At 44.2% G+C, this 21,199-nt stretch overlaps 1 protein-coding gene across 11 annotated transcripts in view; it reads right to left on the bottom strand.

Moving 5' to 3' along the window:
* Positions 1-16,183: 16,183 nt before the first annotated feature.
* Positions 16,184-21,199, bottom strand: part of foxp1b (forkhead box P1b) — a 134,800-nt gene continuing 129,784 nt past the window's right edge. For all 11 annotated transcript variants that reach the window (XM_089010026.1, XM_089010027.1, XM_089010024.1 and 8 more), the window contains one exon: positions 16,184-19,421. In XM_089010026.1, coding sequence (XP_088866152.1) covers positions 19,274-19,421 — 148 coding nt within the window. In that variant the 3' untranslated portion in view covers positions 16,184-19,273. The remainder of the gene's footprint in view (positions 19,422-21,199) is intronic.

The following is a 21,199-nucleotide window of genomic DNA, read 5'->3' as shown; positions in this document are numbered from 1 at the left end:
TATATGACATTTATTAAATAATGTTTATAATAATAATTGTAGTTCTCTCTCATTTTACATTAAGCAGTGAGAAAATTGTAGCGGTCATTGAAATGTCAAATTCAGGAGCTTGGGGTGCAGTGGTTCACACAACGGACTTTTGTGCAGCTGGTGTTGGACTGATTCCTACCCAATTTCCAATTCACAGTTGTGCCGTGATGGACTGATGATCAGTCATTTCCAACTTTGACTGAGACAAGGAGCAAATGCATTTCATGTCATATGCCACTTGGCAAAAGTGATTGACAAAAAGGAATATGCATGGTAATTGCATATTTTCTGTTAATTGATGAAGGTGACGTGGGTGGCATAAATCGGTTAACAAAAAATGGAATGGATTGATGGATTGATAAATGGATGGATAAATGGATGGATGGATGGATGGATGGATGGATGGATGGATGGATGGATGGATGGATGGATGGGACTGGGTGGGTTGGGTAGATGGATAGATAAATGGATGATGGCTAAATCGATGGATGGATGGATGGATGGATATTTGCAGACATTGAAAAGGTCCTCCATGTTGTCTTTTCGTCAAGACCTACGGCATAGGAAAGCCCAGAGTTTTCTCTAAACGCACGTGAAGATATGAGCTCATTTTGAAATAGCGCTAAAATGTTTCAGTGCTGAAAAACTGTCGGAACAGTAAGCCATTGGTGTTGTTGGCAGGAACAACCGTCGAGGGAAGACATTAGTGAACTTCTTTGAAAAGCCTTGGCTGCATCAGCTGCACTCCAGCTGGGGCACCGGTTTGGCCGCGATCACAGACGAGGAGACGTGGGGAGGGCAAGTTGTACATTTGTATTAGTTTAGGATTTCAACCATCATTAGCAATTGGATTCGCAACACAGGCTGTTCTTCATGCTCCCAAGATCACGACGGCCCTTTGTGCCATTGCCGGTTCAAAGTCACCAATTGTAAACTCTCATTGAGTCATTTGCAATCGCTCTGCTGAAGACAAAGCCTTCCCTGGTTGTGTGATAAGAATGTCCCAATCTAAGAAAAATGTAAAGCCACAAATGTAAATAAATAAACAGCTCAATGCCTTCAAAACATTTCTTTTTGAACGCACCACAGTAGCTAATTATAGCCTGCAGTCAAGCTCTTTGATCCATTATCCCCCAGCAGGAATCCCTGGCTTTTCTTTTCCTGGAAGTGTTTCTCTGTCTTTCCCGAGGTAAACTACGTAATGGCACACAGCGGGCTCGCATCGCTCTGGTGTCCGTACCGCAGTTATCTGTGCTTGTGTTTATAGGCACGGAAACAGACACAAAGACAGCTTCTGACTTTGTGTCCTAAGCGGATCATTCACTTTAAGGTTACGAGAAGGTAACCAAATGTGTGTCTGCTGCTACAACGAGACACTCTCTTGGAATCAGAGCGGTATGGGCGCAGCAGGCCCACCATTGGCAAAGACCGATGAACGTGTGCAGCACAAGCTCAAGATCAACAGTGAAGGAGAAACCACCCAGAGTGTTGACGACCCTCTGCTGTTGAGCAAAAAGAGCTGCCTTAACACTCATGTACATTCAGCTCTTAGTTGCATGAAATCCAGCGCACATTTAGTTTGCTAACTAGCTAGCTAGCTGTATGTATCCCTATTTGTCTAGCTAGCGATTTCTTTACTGTTGTTTAGCTATCAAGCTAGGTGTGAAGCGTTTTGTCTGTCTGACTGTCCTGCTAGCTGTGTAGCTATCTAGCTGGCTTTCCGTCTATCCATCTATATGTCTGAGAGTGAAGATCTTATACGTGAAGCTCTAACGCCACTCAGTCATTCCTGTTGTTAAGCTATAAAGCCAGGTATTTAGCTTTTGGTACGTCTGACTGACTGTCTGGCTAGATGTCAAGCTGTCTAGCTAGCTTTCCGTCAATCCATCCATATATCTGAGAGTGAAGATCTTATACGTGAAGCTCTGACGCCACTCATTCAGCTCCCCCCCTGTAAAGTCAATACGGGGTGACATCTTCCAACCAGACTTACAGAGAATACGACGCTCCCTGACCATGCCTCATCCCCACAGACTGCGCTCATGTGTTTCCCATCAGGCAACTCTGTGGTTACCTTCCTGATTTTGCTGGACTGAAAAAACATTGCTAATATGGTGTGAGATGGGAAAAAAAAAAGATTTGATGCGGGGGTTTTACAAATGAGCCCTTGAATGCCATGTGGTTTGCGTTTGTATACGAACGTGTACTGAACATTCGGCTGTGACCAACATGTAAGAAGACTTTGAACACGGCAGGCCAGGACGGGCGGTTTATCGTGCACAGCATTTGTACTACCTCCCAACCCCACCTCCTGAATCATAGTGATGTCTGACATATATTCCAAAACAAGCAGACATGCAAATAAAGAGCAGTGACATGCTGAACAATTTAAAAAGTGACGATATCGAATGACTCAGGCATTCGGTCTGAGACGAGTTAGGCCATCTGCGCAGAGGTTGTAAATTCAAATCCTGGCCGCTGCCTCCCTGTGTGGAATTTGCATGCCTATGTGGGTTTTCTCTGCGTACTACGTTTCCTCCCACAATTTCAATAGGAGTGCACAGGAAAGCCAAAAAAAACCAAATTTGAACTCTTGACCTCTGAACTCTGTGAGACAGAAGTGCTCAGCACATCCATCTGCTGTGCCTCCCTTGCGTGGACCCTTGGAGGGTTTAAAAAAAATAACAGGTTACCTTAACTGCTGATTTTCACCCCCCTTCTATTTACTTTTTGTTTTAGTCTTTCTAATGTTTCACATTTTTAGGTATACTAAATACAATTACGCACTATGAGAGGTTGCACACCCACATGTACAGTCAAACTTGGGTTTTTGACCATAATCCATTCCAGAAACCTGTTCGAAAACCGATTTGGTCGAAATTGAACAATACAAATATGTGTGCTCACAAAGGAACACAACACGAGGATAATGCGTCGGTCACAATGAGACGTGAGACAAGGAAGTGACATATAAGGAAGCGGAGGGGAGTTGAGTGATGCATTCAGGTGCGCTCAGTTTGTTTAAGAACCCATTTTCGGTTGCAAACCGCAGCATAAAAAACACCACATTTTTGGTGGAGAACCAAGATGTTCGAAGACCAAGGTTTGACAGTACTTTTTGTCTTTGACTTTCTTCCTTTCAGAATTTTCTTAAATTTGCTGCTGTCGATTGGGAATTCCTCTGTTGTGAGACAAATAAAGGTTTTCTTATCTCATCCTATCTGTATTTTATTTCGCATATTGCAGTAAACAAAAGTGCCCTTGAGATGTTTGAAAGGCGTTAATGAATGAAATGTATTTTTATTAATAGACAAATTTCCCCACACTTTGACCTTTTGTGCCGCGTTGGATAAAAGATGGCGGGAAGTCACCTGCGTGGCGCCATTTTATTTTCCGCTCGCTCATGTTAGAGACACGCAGCCAGTGGGCGAGGCAGTCGGTTAACATCATTGTTTTTCAATGCACAAAATCATCAGGGCGTCGTCAACATAATAAAGACATCTGTAAATAGTGGGTGTGTGAATGTGTGACATACCATCAAGTTCGAAACTTTCACCTGGAACGTTTTCAGTCCCCCGATTCGATTGCGAGTCCATAAAAAAGCAAATGGCTATTAGAGGATGTGGCGGCAGAGCAGAGACGTCCCCGGGAGAATATTCATGTGGCTCTCTCCAGGTTCCAGCAAATGCATTTTGGTCCTACATCGACGAATCGTGTATTTACTTTGAGTTGAATAAGAGGCAGAGAGGCGATAATCACTGATTGAAATGTAAATGTGAGGAAGCTAGCTCAAGTATTAGCGGCGGTGAGCACTCAGAGCTGAGCTATGAATTACAATCTGCCGCACAAATTTTTCCTCATCGGCCATTATGTAAATGGCGGTATAAGTGACCGGTTGTATTTGAAACAAAAATCAATGCAGGGGGGTGGGGGTGATAAGTGAGAGTGGCTGACAGAGTGGCTGTAGATATTTTAAATTCAGAGATGATAATTTGATCATGCAAAGTGGATTCATGACATCCAGGTCCCTGCATGCTAATAGAGGAAGTTCATATTTACCATAGTTTATTAGTATTTTTCGGGGAACTGCGAAGCTACATGCACATAGAAACGTTGTAAACATTGTTGCCTGCTTGAATAAAATCAATCCTGACTAATCTATTTACGCATATTGACCACAGATTTATTGATTGGACAAGATGTTTCTGAGACACATTGTTTATTTTCTTTCTTCCCCAACATACATTTGAAAATGTTATCTTCATTTATGTTTGATATTGCAACATTAATAAAAATTAATAAAAAATAAAATAAAATAAATCAAATGTGAAAAGCACAATAGCCAGCTGAAATGTATTTACACAATTAATTAATTTGTTTATTAATTTCAATTGCTGTTTCATGAAAAGAACATGCGCCAGGGGTTGCCGACCCCCTACGTTTTTAGCACACCAAATCTCGCCTAACCCCCTTTGCAAAAAGTTTGGACACCCCTGCTTTACCCCAACTATGCACAAATGCGTTTCGGTTTGCATTCTTCTGTTTGGACATTAAGAAAGACACACATGCAGACACATGCAGACGCACACATACACACACACACACACACACACACACGCACACACACGCACATGCACCCCCTATACACACACTCACACATACACACACATGCATGCGTATCCCCTCACACACGCACACATGCACATGCACCCCCTATACACACACACACACACACACGCACACACGCACACGCACGCACACACACACGCCACACACACACGCACATGCACCCCCTATACACACACTCAGACATACACACACACGCACACGCACACACACACACACACACACACACATACACATGCATGCGTATCCCCTCACACACGCACACATGCACATGCACATGCAACCCCTATATACACGTACACGCACATACACACTCACACGCACACACACACACACACACACACACACACACACACACACACACACACACGCACACGCACACACGCACACACACACACACAAACACACACACACGCACACGCACACACACACACACACACACACACACACACACACACACACACACACACACACACACACACACACACACACACACACACACACACACACACACACACACACACGCACACACACACACACACACACACACACACACACACACACACACACACACACACACACACACACACACACACACACACACACACACACACACACACACACACACATGTTCTAATGCCAATGTTGAGTTTGCTTTTTTCCCAACATGAGGCTTTCCACACTTGTGTTGTGAAATGAACATAGTTTTTCTGTGAAAAATTTACGTTTCTAAGTTTCTAACGCGGACCTGAAAAAACATCAAAGTGGACTCCTGGTTGACACTTTTATCGTTGCTTTTCCCTTCCCTGTTTAGAAAGGCAGAGGCCTTGACAAAAGAAATGGGAGGAATTGTGGGGTGGGGGGGGGGGGTGTCAGGGCTAATCGGTCTGGACTAGACTAGCGTGTACCCAGCCCAGTTCTCCGTTTGTAAACAATAGGGGTGTGGATTAGTTTGGAAACAATGTGTTTACTTAAAAAGGTCACTTCCTGTATGCACTCAGCAAGTCTGCCATTAATTTTATTGCCGACAGCTCCGGTTTTGACAAATCATTGTTTAGAACCGTGGGGAGGGAAAAAAATACAAAACACATACCAAGCAAAACGGGACAATCCGGGCTCACTTCCTGTGTGATAGGGGATTGGGGTTCGTTGAAATGCAATATATTTTTTTAAATAATCGCTGGCCGAGATCTTAGGTTGAGAAGGAGAACGACAAATGTGAATGTTGTTGTTGTTCGAATCAAGGTTTTATGCTGCGTGCTCACAACTTTGCTTTGCATTTAAAATGAAGCTAACATTCATTTATTGCTTAGTGGAAAGTGCCATCAGCAGTCTGCGCGTTGTGCCTTGAGGGTCAGATGTTGACTGCGTGTCGCCGCCAGCCTCGCCTGATCTCCGCCATGGCCCAAAGCCACATCCTGTTCAAAAGGAAAAGATTAGCACTTTTTCTTCAGGAGAAACAAACACATTCAATTGAATCTCAATTACCCGCCGAGGACCGCCACGCACGCTCACCCTTGGTCCCGATCTCCCCAAACGCAGGAGCTGGCCGCCGATCCGGTGTTAGCTTTGAAAAAGACTCCACCACCGGGAACAAACAATAAATAAATAAAAACTTTTCAGGGGCCGCTGAGCTGAAATGATTTAGTGATAACGAGGACCCCGGTGAAGTTTGAGTGACAGACATGACGTGGGGTAAAAAGGAATTTAAACCCCCATTTTATTTTTGTTCAATTTGACCCCATTAATTCTTTATCATTTAAAAAAAGTTTTTTTGTATCAAGCCTGGAGAAAAAAAAGGAAATGAAAGAAAGTCAACATTTTCATGAGAGAAGGGGGCAAAATGGAAACTGTAGTCCAGTTTTTGACAGTTAGAAACGCACAAAAAACATTTGGATAAATAATGTCACGAACGTCTGACCCGATGATGGTGCTACAGGAAATGTCATTTCATAATGTTAATTAATTAATTTAATTAATTAATTTATTTATTTATTTATTCGGCTATTTATTATCATTTCCCTTTGGCTTATTTATTTCTGTATTTATGTATGTATGTATGTATGTATTTATTTATTTATTTATTTATTTATTTATTTATTTATTTATTTATTTATTTATGCATTTGTTATGTATGTATGTATGTATGTATGTATGTATGTATGTATGTATGTATGTATGTATTTATGTACTTATTTATCTCATCTCATCTCATTTTCCGTACCGCTTATTCCTCATTAGGGTCGCGGGGGTTACTGGAGCCTATCTCAGCTGTCTTCGGGCATGAGGCGGGGGACACCCTGAATTGGTTGCCAGCCAATCGCAGGGCACACAAAGACATACAACAGTCACTCTCACACTCACACTTAGGGACAATTTGGAGTGGTCAATCTGCCTGCCATGCATGTTTTTGGAGTGTGGGAGGAAACCGGAGGACCCGGAGAAAACCCACGCGGGTCCGGGGAGAACATGCAAACTCCACACAGGGAGGCCGGACCGGGATGCGAACCGGCGACCTCTGCACTGTGAAGCCGGTGTGCTAACCACTCGGCTACCGGGCCGCCGTACATATTTATTTATTTATTTATTTATTTATTTATTTATGGCCCGAAATCTGTTTAACAACATAATTAAAATGTCCTAATTATAAAATAGAAAGCCTTGATTTTCTTCAAAAGATGCCTTCAACACTGGTATGCCTTATATATGAAGTCATATTGAGCCACAACAGGTCTGGCAACGACTCACAGCTGCCACGACTCCAAATTCCGGTGCGTGATTTCATCCCCAAAAAAACAGGGTAAAAGGTGCTGATAGGACTTGAGGCTAGTGGGAGGGTTAAGAGCAATGCGATGTAACCTTGGCCCAAAGAGTAACAGGTCGACTTCAGGGAGGGCGTTTAAGCCCCCTCGTTAGCCATGTAAATCCCACCCTTTACAGGGAAGGCGCCACGGTGGATCCCTGTCAATTTCCCGCAGCTGCGCCGGGATGGATTTACATGAATACACTCCATCACTGGCGCTTAACCTCCCGTATTATACACCGACCGACTTGTGGGAGGCTTAGGAATTGACTTTGCTCGTATCTTGCGGTCTCGCCTCGCGCGGGGTAAAGAAAGGTTTTTTACAAGCCGCGCCGCGTGGCGTCACTTGTACGCAAACCAGCGGGTGTTGTCCCGCACAAGGAGGTTAGCGGGCTGTTTGGCGATAAGCCGGCGCAACCCATCAACCCCTGCCAGGCGATAGAGACTCCGTGTTTCTGTCGGGCTTTATCGTCAGTTGGAGTGAAACTAAACCGTCACCCAGCAAGCGGTGAGGCGCCGTTTGCCCGGATTATAGGCGTCAACTTTAATTTCAAAGACCAGTGGCGTATCCGGGGAAGGTGCAGGCTTCGCTTGGCACCGATTGGCAGCGGCCTCCCTGATAAGCACCCGTGGGTGCTGTTTGCAGGGGCGTGGGGGGGATGTGATGTTCAGGCGGCTTCTTCATTTCGTCAAACGCAAGGCAACGTGTGTCAGGGACGCGCCTCCGACCGATGCTAGCCAAGCGCGATGGCGAAGGGGGGGGGGGGGTGAGAAGAGGCGACGAAAATTTCACGCTTCTGGATTTGCGCTGCGTTTTAATACCGTAAAATTGCAATTACAGGAGGGAACAACACGCACATGAAGGATTTGTTTCTACTTAGGGCTCGTCGTTTGACCCCTGGTGACCGTGCACTTATGAAGAGGTAGAATTTGCGGCTGAGACATATCACGCAAGGCGATGTTTCCAGATTCCATAAAAAATAATAATATTCATTTGGACTTTCAACACTTTAAAATGGTCGGATACTCAAACCTTGGGGTCTTTGTACTATTGAAGACGCTGAGCAACAGACACTTTCTGTCTGTGGTCATTTTTATCATGTCTGGACAAAATCACGACCCCAAATTTGTTAATTTTTTAATAAAACAAAATAGAAGTGATGGCGTTTGGTGCCAGTGGCCCTTGTATTCTTAACCTAAATCTAACCCCTAACCCCTAATCTCTTAGTCAAAAAGTTTCCCGACCCCTGCCCTAAACCCTAAACCCTAAACCATTAAACCTAAACTGAACTCAACACTAACCCTAACCCTAGCCCAAGCCCTAACCCAGGGGTGTCAAACTCTGGTCCTTGAGGGCCACCATCCTACATGTTTTCCAAGTCTCCCTGTTGCAACGCACCTGATTCAAGGGAACGGGCTCATGTCAGACTTCCACAGAGCTTGCTGATGATCTGATCATTAGAATCAGGTGTGTCCATTGAGTCTGTTTCCTTGAATAAGGTGCGTTGCAACAGTGAGACTAGGAAAACATGTAGGACGGCGGCTCTCGAGGACCGGATTTTGAGACCCCTGCCCTAACCCCGAACACCTGACCCCTAACCTCGAACCGTAACCCAGCAGTCTGGAGCATTGGTCTCAACCCGGATTTTTTTTTAAAGATCCATTTGGTTTTTCTTCAGAATGTCATTTTTGATAAGTTGAACAAACGATATTTAATCAATCAGTGAGGGCAACCGGTGAACGCAAAGATGAACAACAACCAAATATCCAGCTCCGTTGCTTTGTTGTTGTCATGCCAGTTTACGCAGCATTATTGCGGCATGAGTCCCTCCCCCCATGTCGTTTCAGTGGCTGTTACTATTTGGAAAACCATTCCAAAGAGAATGGGTGCGTGGGGTAGGGGGGCGTCACATGGGAACAAATATCATTTACAAACCACTAATGACTTGCAAACAGTCTTCTCGCCGCCGGTATCAGATGACGGCTTTTCCCAGCGTGTTTTCTGGTCGCCTCTCGACGGGGACGAGCTGTGGGACGCCGTGCGCCTCACAATCAAACAGAATAAACAGCCATCACGACCACCACTGCCACCTTTTTGTTGTCTTTCAACCTCAGTCTGTTAAAGCAACTGTAACGCGTTCATCAGAAAACAAAATCAACAACAAACAAACACACTCATCATTACTGCATCACTGATGTTTTTTAGGTGTGCGTTTGCTGTATGAATTCAAATCAGTCACTAAAATATGCGCATCTCGTCTGTCAAGATGAATTAGGGCGGGCGTATTAATAATAAAACAGTTTTTAATGTGATTACACTTTGCGTCTTCGGAGCGGATCGCACCGCTGGACGGCTGTTAATGAGTCATCAATAAAACATCCTCACGATGTCACAAAGACTCAATTGTGCACGGGCCGAATTCGTCATTTGGACTTCTCGAGCTGACACACACACAGACGCACGCACACGCACACTCACGCACACACACACACACACACACACACACACACACGCATGCACACACACACACACACACACACGCACACACACTCACACACAGACACACGCAGGGGGCACACACACACACACACACACACACACACACACACACACACACACACACACACACACACACACACACACACACACACACACACACACACACACACACACACACACACACACACACACACACACACACACACACACACACCCGTGTCGTTATACTGGATGAAAATCTGCAAGAACCGGGTGTAAATTTTCTTCTTCAACCTGTTCTGTATTTTATATTTTTCTTCCAATTTCACGAGGGTCTGTAATGAGAAACTGAATCGGAGGGCGGCGAGATCCTTTATTGCGATCCACACGGAATCAGTTAATGCAAATTGTAACTAGTTAAGCACGGCCCAATAATACGATCCCATTGTCTGCAGCCGATTGCGATGATAATGTCGTTTTGAGCAAATAATCTGATTTCCTCCTGTGATACAATTACATGATTTGTTCGGGATGTATCATCCACCAATAAGAGCAAGCATCATATTAAGATTTGTGGCACTTTGCGCAGGATCTTATCAATATGTGGGAATAATTGTCCGTCGAGCGATTAAATTACATTATTGTGTATCTTTTTTCACGCCTAATAAATAATGATGGATGGCTCCTATTTTCATCAGCACCTGCAACCGTTTTGTCTTCTTCCCCCCACAAGTTAACAACCAGGAAATCAAGACACCGAGGCGCAAAACCTCCAGCGACGTTGTAACCCCGCAGGTTCTTCTCGCCAAACTCTTCCGCGGCCGACCACGACAAAGCGAGTGCAAACACACGTTGCCAGACAGCCACCCTGAAAGTCAACACGCAACTGTTTATCCGTTGATTTTGCAACAAGCACAAACGGTGAGATGAAAAACAAGCGGCGGGGCTGTCGACGAAGCCCCGAGGGCTCGTCGTGCGTGCGGGCAGGCTATGTTGTAAAGTGCAAGACGCAAAAAGTCGATAGAAGGCCGCAATATTCATATCTGCCTGCTCGTAGGAAGGCCTCCAAACGCCGTCTTGCTGTCGTTTCACTTTGTGTGAAAACAACAAAAGTCAAGTGAAAGTCGGAAACGGTCCAAAGTATCAAACCGCCACCCAGTAAAGAAATATGAACACTCACTCCTCGTCTTTGTCACCAGTCAATTGAATCAGCAAAATTCCCGTTGCATACCATTTATTTGTCGCCGTTGATGAAACAAGGCAAGCCCCCCCCCCCCCCCCCCCCCACACACACACACAACCCCTTCTTCACTCCCCGCACCCGGTTAATTGACGTCGGAAAGAGAAAAATGCAGTTATAACTTGGCAAGTCATGCCTTTTGCACAGCTAGCCATACGGTCTGGTGGCAAATTTACATTTTAATGAAATATTTGAATAAGCCCTCCAAATTCACTCTAGCAGGTCTCTCCTTACTAAAACCAACATTCCATGTTTGTGTTTTGAATGGCGGCGGCGGAGAAATTAGCATGCCAATCATATAGATTAGCGGTGGGCATCGGTGTAAAAGAAAAAGCTTCCTTCATCAAGCTTGCACTGCAGGTAAACACTGCTCGGGACGGACCGCAAAGATAACGACAACCTTTGTCGTGTTTTTTTTTTTTCATTCCGGAAAAAGAGAAATAAAACCTCACCTGATACAGGAAATGAAATACAGACAATCAAAATATGATTCCACCCAATTTTGCATCTGCATATCCTCAAAAACGGCCGCGGGGGTTGCTGGAGCCTATCCCAGCCGTCTTCGGGCACTAGGCAGGGGACACCCTGAACTGGTCACCTGCCAATCGCAGGGCGCGCACCGCAGGACAATTTGGAGTGTTCAATCAGCCTGCCATGCTTGGTTTTGGAATGCGGGATGAATTTGTAGCACCTGAAGAAAACCCACACATGCACAGGGAGAACATCCAAACTCCATCCAGGGATCGAACCCATGACTTCTGCACTGGAAGGTTGACACTGGTGCTGGTGATATGTACATTACATGTCTGTGTGTGTGTGTGTGTGTGTGTGTGTGTGTGTGTGTGTGTGTGTGTGTGTGTGTGTGTGTGTGTGTGTGTGTGTGTGTGTGTGTGTGTGTGTGTGTGTGTGTGTGTGTGTGAAGAGATGGATGGGAGCTCTCAAAGAACACATTTGGGTACCCTTCTACTTTGAAGTCTCCAATTCTGCACCTGCCTGTGGAAGGTGTGTGCGTATGTGTGTGTGTGTGTGTGTGTGTGTGTGTGTGTGTGTGTGTGTGTACATGTGTGCATCTTCAAAATTTTCTCGAGACTAGTAAAATGATGTGCGCCCATTAAAATCGATGCTGTCTATGTGACCTTTTGCGACATTTAACTAAATTAAAAAATAAATAAAATAAATAAACATCCAACAAAGAGCAAACAAACAATCGGCGGCTTTGCTCACCTTACTTCTGGCGTCTTCCCACAGTTGTTCACGTCGCCCACCCGCCCCACCACCACCCTCCTCCCATATGGCGGTGAACGCTTGCTTCGGTCTGCTCGACGTCTGTTCATTCGCACTGACACAAAGCGACGAGACGAGGATGTTCTTCTTCCTGTTGTTTTGCATCTCATTAAAAATTGAAGCCCCAACATCGCTTCCGCAAACGGCGCCTGCTGCGGGTCTCACAGGGCAATTCTTGTTGAAACTGAGGCACACAGAGGTTTTCGGAGGGTGCACCTGAACTTCGGGGACACCCGTGCAGCAGTCTCATCGTGACCTGAGGCACCCCTGATTGAAAATGTCAAGCCTTGGAGTTGCCCACTTCCGTTTTACTCGGTCATTTTGTGGCCATTGTCCATCCTTTGCTGCATCGGGAGCTCAATTTAAAAGGTGGTTGAAGTGGGGGTTTGTCATCCAAGCTTGTGGAAAAGATCCTGCTTTCCAAGGCATCATATGTCATCACATGTTATTCTCCGTAAATTTGGTATCCACTTTCATTGCTTTGCAGGTGACGCCAAGCTTTATCTCTCCAGCAAACCCGACGCCTCTCTTCCACCTTCTTCCCTTTCACTGTGCCTCTCTGAAATCAAATCCTGGTTTCCCCATAACTTCCTCAAACTTAACAGCGAAAAAAAAAAAAATCCTCGTTGGTACCAAATCCACCTGACGCAAAGCTAACAGTTTCTCTCTCACTATTGGCAATTCGGCCGTTTCTCCCTCCCAAGATAGCAAACTATCTTTCGGCTCCCATATATATAACTTAACCCGATCCGCGTACTTCCACCTATGCAATATCAATCGTCTTCACCCATCTCTCACCCCTCACACCACTGCTATACATAGTCTTGTCACCTCCCGAATTGACTATTGCAACTCACTTCTCCGTAGTGTCCCTCATAAACTTCTTCACAAACTTCCACTAATCCAAAATTCTTCAGCCCGGATCATCACCAGAACCTCATCCTTTCACCACATCATCCCTGTCATCCAAGAGCTCCACTGGCTCCCAGTCAAATATAGAAACAACTTTAAAATTCTTCTTTATATCCATAACCATAGCTATCTGACCTTCTTCAAATTTTTATTCCGTCTCATTCCCTCATATCCTCTTCCTCCCTCCGCCTCTGTGTGCCCCCCCTGCGTGTCTCAGCACGATGGGGGACAGAGCTTTCAGCCACTCTGCCCCCAAACCCTGGAACTCACTTCCTCCTGACATTCGTAAGATCAATTCTCTTCCCACCTTCAAATACCATCTTAAAATCCACCTATATAAAATTGCATTTTCTGTGTAGCTCTCGCTCTTGTTTCTATTTATAATTGTATTTTATTTATTATTGTATCTATGCTTGTCTATGACTGAGTGTCCTTGAGAGCTTTGAAAGGCGCTTGAAATAAAATGTATTATTATTCTTATTATTATTATTACTTTTATCACGTCAGAATCTGTCGCCTTCATGTTGCCGTGTCATCGTTGGGAGCAAACAGCTGCTGACGGTTAACCCTCAGCTGACGAGTGCAGAGACGATGAGGGTAATTATCCTCGCTTACACGCACGGAATCTCGGCTAACTGATGTGATAAGCACCTTAAGACTTTCATCTTCCTTTTGCATCCCCCTCCCCCCTTTTTTTTAATTGCCTGAACTCGCTTTGAGGCCTCCCCGTGCCTTCAAAAACAGCAAAGTCTTGGCTGGCCATGAATTACTATGTTGTATTTGGCCTCTGCCATGTGTGTGTGGGGGGTGGGGGAATCAGCGATGCGTGCCTTTTGAACAGCAGGTGGTAATTGAAAGAAAACAAGGGCTGATTAGCAAAACGTCTGGCAACTCGGGATCCAAACGGCGAGCCGCAGAGGAGCCCAAACACGGGAGCTTGCGGAATAAAGTGCTCATCATCTAATTAACGCAAACGCGTTTTAATTACAGAGTCAACCAAGCCGTGCACTGTGTCAATTTAACTGATGGGCTAAGTACCGATTTACAATATCGGGGACGGACAAATAATTGGAATGTAATGACTTGCGTGGCAGCGCCCCGCGGCCCGTCTTCATAAACATGTTTTTTACATCAGATGGCGGAAAAAAACAAACGCTGCGGGACCGCTCGTTGCCACGACACAAAATCGGGATGTGGCCGGCCTTGCATGCTGCAACCTGTGGAGGACACGCTTCAAAAATGGCCAAGTAGGATTTAAATTTAGGGGTTAGGCTTTCAAAATAGGGATGACATCTGGTTTCAAACTACAGTTAAGGGTTTAAAATCATGTTTCAAACTAGGATTAGTTTTTCAAAGTTGGGTTTGAAACTTGGGTTGGGGTTTCCACGTAGGGTACTAAACCCTCTATCGGGTTTATCGCGGAGGTAAAGGCTTAAAATTGGAATAGGATTTCAAAAAATAGCACGCCAATGAAAGGTTAGGGTGTCAAAGTAGGGTGTCACACGAACGTTAGAATAGAAATACCGATTTGGGTTTTTAATTAATTTAAATGAAAGGTTAGGGTTTCCAAGTAGAGTTTCTAACTGAGGGAAGGCTTTCAAAGTCGGGTTTATTGCGAGGGTTAGGGTTTAAAATTGGTCACTGGATTGGAATTGGAATTGGATTTGCCTTTATTAGTCTTGCAGTGGAGAAATTGACATTTCACAGCAGCAAGGAATGAAAGTATAAAAACACAAGATTGCCATTAGGGTTTCAATTTTCAACGTTCGAGTTTCATAGTCTGGTTTCAAACTTGAGTCAGGGTTTTAAAGTAGGGGTTCACACTAGGGTTCAGGTTTAAAATAGGGTTTTAAATAAGGATTCAAATAAAAGGTTAGAGTTTGCAAGTAGGGTTTTAAACGAGGATACAAGGTTTCACACTAGGGTTGAGGTTTAAAATGTGTTTCAAATTAGAGTTTCAACAAAAGGCTGGGGTTTCAGAGTCGGTGGTTTTAACCAGCTTTTAGGTTTCGAAGTAGGGTGTGACACCCGCGTTGGGTTTCCAAGTAGGGTATAAATGTAGGCTTAGGTTTGTCTGTCAATGTATCAACTGTTTTATTTTGTCGTTCCATGATGAGTTTAGTCTTGAACATCTCACTTTATACAATGTTTTGTCGATTTGTGTTCTTTGAGTTTGTCTTTCGTTGGTTCCGTGAGTTCAAGTGTAATTAACTGTGCATCATGTACCGTGTCAAGGTAACTCAGCATTTGATTGATTTTATTCTCCCTCTCTCGCAGGTTCCACACCCCCCTTCCATTCAATCGGCCTGCTCAAAAGCCCGAATGAATGAATGCTTTGACATTTATGTGTTGCGGCTCTAAGCTAAGCAAGAAACAATTTATGTCACCTCGAGCTTTTTAACAAATCAATGCTTAGGTTTGTAATTGCTTGTTTCACAAGATGAAAAGTGCTTTGACTTGATCTTTGCCTCCTGTTTAGCGGCCAAGCGTGACCTACGCTGCCTTGCTCATAACACCTCTTATATATATATATATATATATATATATATATATATATATATATATAAGTCTTGATCATCAGCGTTAGCTAGCGCTAGCACTCGCGCTAATCGAAGTGTTCCTTATAATACAAAACCAAATATTTATTCATATGATATCTTTTGTATGTCTGTGTAGTAGGATGAAAATCACTCCAAAATGCTATTTTTATTTATTTAATTTTGGGCGGGTGCTCATGGAAGTCTATGTGACTATTGCGCAATAACTTTGTGTGCTTATACTGACATGCAGAAAGTGACAAGAAACGGACTGAGAGCAACCAGCATTTTATTGCATGTTTTCAAACGCTCACGTCCGTCGTCGCCGCCGACGACAACAGAGTCTGCATCGGTTAAGACAAGGAATGGGGAGAGGTGAAAAAATATGGATCTGTTTAAAACAAACAAACAAACAAATAAAACAAACAAACAAAAGAAGGCATGGTTCACCCTCAAATAAATTAAAGACGCACCACTGCAAGATGAGAATAAGACCCCTCCCGCCAGCTGCCTTCTTCACTAAAGGCAATTTCGGTGGGGGGAGGGGGGAATGGCTGATGGCAAAAAAAATAAAATGAAAAGGCTTCTCTTAGCTCAGAGTGCAGCCACCAGACAAGCCAACAATGAGCAGTGACTTCTGTCCGCCAATCATGAAACCTTCAACATGGAAAAAAAAAAACAAAATGATGATGAGAAATGACGCACCACTGATGATTTTTTTTCTTGAAAAAAAACCCCAAAACAAGACAAGTCTGTAAGAACAGTCCTTCCACATATCACATCTTGGCACAGCCTATTATTCTTTTTCTGGAGAGCTCTATATAAAATATGATTAGCGCAAGGTCCTTTTCCGTCAAAATGCGACTTTGTCAAGCTACTGAGAGGACGTACGTGGTTGTAACGTTGGGCGCATAGGGCAGTGGAGAGACCACCAAAACGAAGTATCAAGAACACCCCGAAAAAAAGGGCGACAAAAAAATTAATGAAATTAAGTTAATGAAATTAAAAAAAAAATTCTCCCGTATTCCACTTTAAACTCCAAAATGGCGGGCAGGATTATTTTTCCCCCCCTCACCGTTTAAAGTTTTTCTACGATGTTTCTGATAAAGTACAAATAAGTACAGCTAGCGTCGTGCTTTCCTGTTTCAACAGAAAACAATGGAGGCCGAGAGTGCAGGCTGGTGGGCGAGTCTGACCCCGTTGTCACACTGCTGCTGACCTCATTTAATGTCCGCTCGAGAAAAAAAAAATGTGTTGAATCCACTCAAGCATCTGTACAAAATCAAACCATCTGGATCCAGATCGCAATTGTGCGCTTGAAATAAAAACCCAGATCCTGCTTGCAACAAAATAAAATGGAGTAAATTGAACACAACGTAATTGATAACATGTACCTGTCAAAAAGTACCTTGTACTTAATAGTTGACAGGAATGCTTTTCTTTCTTTGTTTTTTTTTAATATAAAAAGTAATACAGAAACTTAAAACAATCAATAAAGTTAATGCTCGGGTACATCGGAACCCAGTCAGGATGCAAAGGACATCTCAAAACAGGCATGCAATCATTCAAAAATGAAAGACGTGAAGAAGGGATCCACGAAGAAAACAACGTGTGGCCCACTTGATGGAAAGAAACATTGGTCTCACAGTCCTGGAATCAATTTTTTTTTGTGACTCGCTTTTGCTCACTTAAAGAATAAAAAAATATCCAATTTGATTGTTTTTTTTAGTTTTTTTTCCTGGTGTAGCTAGACAGGAGCCTTTCGTTCAATTACGTCCCCAAATTTCTTCCCGACGGGGGCAAAAACCGAAAGGAGGAGCCATGTTCCACCAACTGGCGATTTTATCGCATTGTATCGCGTTGGAACACCATTTTTATTTCACACTCAGCATTTCCCAACCGCCAAATAAATACCGCTTGCAATTCCAATGGCAGTGTTTGAAATAACGTCTGCCTGGACGCCGGGGGCGTGCAACTTTTACGTCGGGCGTACAACTTACAGAACATCCCCGTCCGGGTGGCCGACAACTTTTTCAAAATCATCAGCAAGGGATATTTATGATAAATTAAGCAAGGGAGCATTTGTGGTAGGTACATAAATTAATTTTTAAGTGTTGCTCTGTTATATATTCTGATTAGCAATCCTTAATACTTTTCAACAATGTTTTTTCTTTGCGATTAGTCGTCCTATTGTGTTTCAACTCGTGAAAAATGGGGCAGGCAACTTTATGGCCGGGCAGGCAACTTTTCAGAGTGGTCTGCCCTGGTGTCCGCTAACTTTTTGTCATGGGTTTCAGACACTGACTGTATGCATGGTAATTACATATTTTCTGTTAATTGGTGAAATTTCAGACACTGCTCATGGGAATAAACAAGAACAAATTCAAAGGGGTTGGCATGTTCCGGAATGAGTCGACAACCTCAGCTGACAAAACTGCCCACTGCTTTGAAGTGATCTGATGATTGGCCATTTTGAAAGCGAAACGTCATAATCATGGGTCAGACCCGCTCTCATTTTTGCGCTTGTGTATTCAAAGCTTCAATGAAGCCTCATTGGTGCATAGAGGGCGCACTTCATTGAAAGTGGGGTTGTGGGAAACGCTCAGGCTCCAATTTCGTTTTTTTAAATGATAAAAACACTGTGTCAGACATTCTGCTTCTTAGGTGTTTGTTTTCTTTTTTCGAAAGAAGAAACACCAGAGGAAAATCATAAACATTCATCAAGTGCAGAATACACACGCACGATCTCCACAGCATGGACATGAGGTCTGATGAGTTATGCGAAAATAAAAACAAATAAAAATAAAAAAGACAACATCAATAACAGCACTGGCTGATGGAAAGACATTGTGTGGATAAAATTGTCCCCCGAACCGAAAATAAAATAAAAAACAATGAAAGAAAACCTCTCTCACAGTAGATGGACTCGTTGCGATGTATCGAAGGCAGTGAAAGCGCATCCCTCGAAATGACACATCAGTCACTTGGTCTCCGTCAAAATATGTGCCGTGGGGCAGGCGGGGGTTGGGGAGGGGGGGATGTCGATGTAACCCTGTCACAGTCCGCCATCTTGGTTGCGCGGAGAGGGTCTTTTGTCCCACTTCTGGCCTGTCTTGGCGTCGCCAACGTACCGAGCCCGTTTGTCCGCCGCAAAAATCAAAATGATTTTTGACTCTGATCCAAAGTTAAAAGTGAGCAGAGGGTAACCCATTCGTAGGATGTTTTGTGTGTCGTAATGTGTTTTTTTTGTTTGTTTTTTTTTCTTTTTCTTTTTATGGCACGACTTCAAAAGATACTTTGGCGACGGTGGCCATGAATCGCTGTTCATTGTTTGTCTCCCGGACGGATGTCCCCGAAAAACTTCACAGCATGTCATCGTGGGCCTGCACGTTGTCGTCATAATCTCTGTGATGGTCGAAATCGGGACTGTGGTTGACGGTCGTTACCAAGGAAAGCGGTCCGTCGTGGTCCTCAGGGTCCAGTGGTTCCTCTTTGATGCCGCTGTGGTGCCTGGAAGAGCGGATAAAAATAAACGACAAAATGCGCTTTTTGTGCTTTTGACAAAATGTTGTCTCCGATTCTACAGAAGTAAAACAAAAATGGCCGCCATAATCGCATTTTTCTTTGGAGGGACAGTGAAACCTGGGTTTTCGACTATAATCCGTGACAGAAACCTGTTCGAAAACTGAAACATTTCCCACTTTAATCGATGTATCAGAATCAGAAAGTCTAGAATAGTCCCAATTTGTCATGAATGTAATGTTTAATCGTGAATGAACAATACAAACACACCTGTTCATAATGGAACACTAAGCGACACGAATGCGTCGGTCAAACTGAGATGCGACACCAGGAAGTGATGTATTCAGGTGCGCTCAATTTGGTCGAGAATCCATTTTTGGTAGCAAACCAAGGCATAAAAAACAACATTTTGGGTCGAAAACCGAATTGGTCGAGAACTGAACCGTTCGAAAACCAAGGTTTGACTGTTTAAACTTTATTCAACAACACTAATGCGTCGTTCACAATGAGACTCCAGTGGTGCATTCAGGTGCGCTCAGTTTGGTCGAGAACCCATTTTCTGATGTAAACCGAGGCATAAAAAAAACATTTTTGGTTAAAAACCGAATTGGACAAGAACTGAGACATTCGTAAAGCGAGGTTTGACTATATTCCGATGCTGCGGCGGCAGCTCAGAACTTTCATTTTGGTGTCGACAGAGTACGGGCTACTCACTTAGAATTGATAAATGAAGAAGATTAACCACGCGAGACAGCTGCGGGACACAACGGACTCTGCCGAGCAAGTGGGCTGCCGTTGTCAGCCTTCCGATGGCGACGGATCGGCGGCGCACTCTGCATCCCTCCCACCCCGCCTTTCCCGCTCGTTAACATGCGCAACCAGCGAGACGGGTCTCTGGAGGATGACCCTGCGCCAGCTTCTATCATTAATCAACTTCAAGCTAACCTAGCGCTCAGAGGCCGCCGCCCGCGCAGGTTTAAAACCCCGCAATTAATGCATATTTTCAAGAAAGTGTCAATAAGGAAAGAAAAAGCGCTGGCAGGGAAGGCGGGCGACGAGAGCAGCCGCACGCTCTGCGCAATTCGGCGATAAGAAAGCCGACCCTTGGGAGAATAATAACGCTGTCACTTGTAAACAAGGCAAAAACATGAGCCGCCCCCGCCGGCTCTCGGTGTGGGCAAAAGAGCCACTCAGGAGATGAGCTGTGCCAAATTTCTCATTACGCAAACGTAGTGCTGGGAGGGGGGGTGAGAAAGCAGGAAGAAAAAAAAAACGGCTGGGATATTTCAAGTCTCGGCTGAACGGATCGGAACAATTGCCACTGCTGCGGAACGTGTGATTTCGTTGTTTCTGTGTTTACAGCAAAAACAGGAAATTGGTTTAAACACGGCGGATGGTGTCAAAGCCTGGGTCCAAAATGTGGCCCGCCACATCATTTTATTCGGCCCGCGAAAGAAAATCAAACTTGTGAAATTCCATGGTCGGCTAATGAGCTAGCTAGGGAGTGAGCTAGCTAGCTCTATTTCTATTCAACTATCTGGCTAATCCCTTACATCACAGGTGTCAAAGTCAAGGCCCAGGGGCCAAATCTGTCCCACAACATTTTATTCGGCCCACGAAAGAAAATCCAACTTGTGAAATTCCAGACTCAGCTAAAGAGCTAGCTAGGGAGCAAGGTAGCTAGCTCTATTTCGATTCATCTTACTGGCTATTCCCTTTTATCACATGTGTCAAAGTCAAGGCCCACGGGCCAAATCTGGACCGCC

The sequence above is a fragment of the Hippocampus bargibanti genome, linkage group LG12, assembly GCF_051943395.1.
Source record: "Hippocampus bargibanti isolate YZ-2025 linkage group LG12, ASM5194339v1, whole genome shotgun sequence".
NCBI classification, from domain to species: domain Eukaryota; kingdom Metazoa; phylum Chordata; class Actinopteri; order Syngnathiformes; family Syngnathidae; genus Hippocampus; species Hippocampus bargibanti.
The sequence above is the reverse complement of the archived record's forward strand: the minus strand, read 5'-3'. Positions and strand labels throughout refer to the sequence as shown.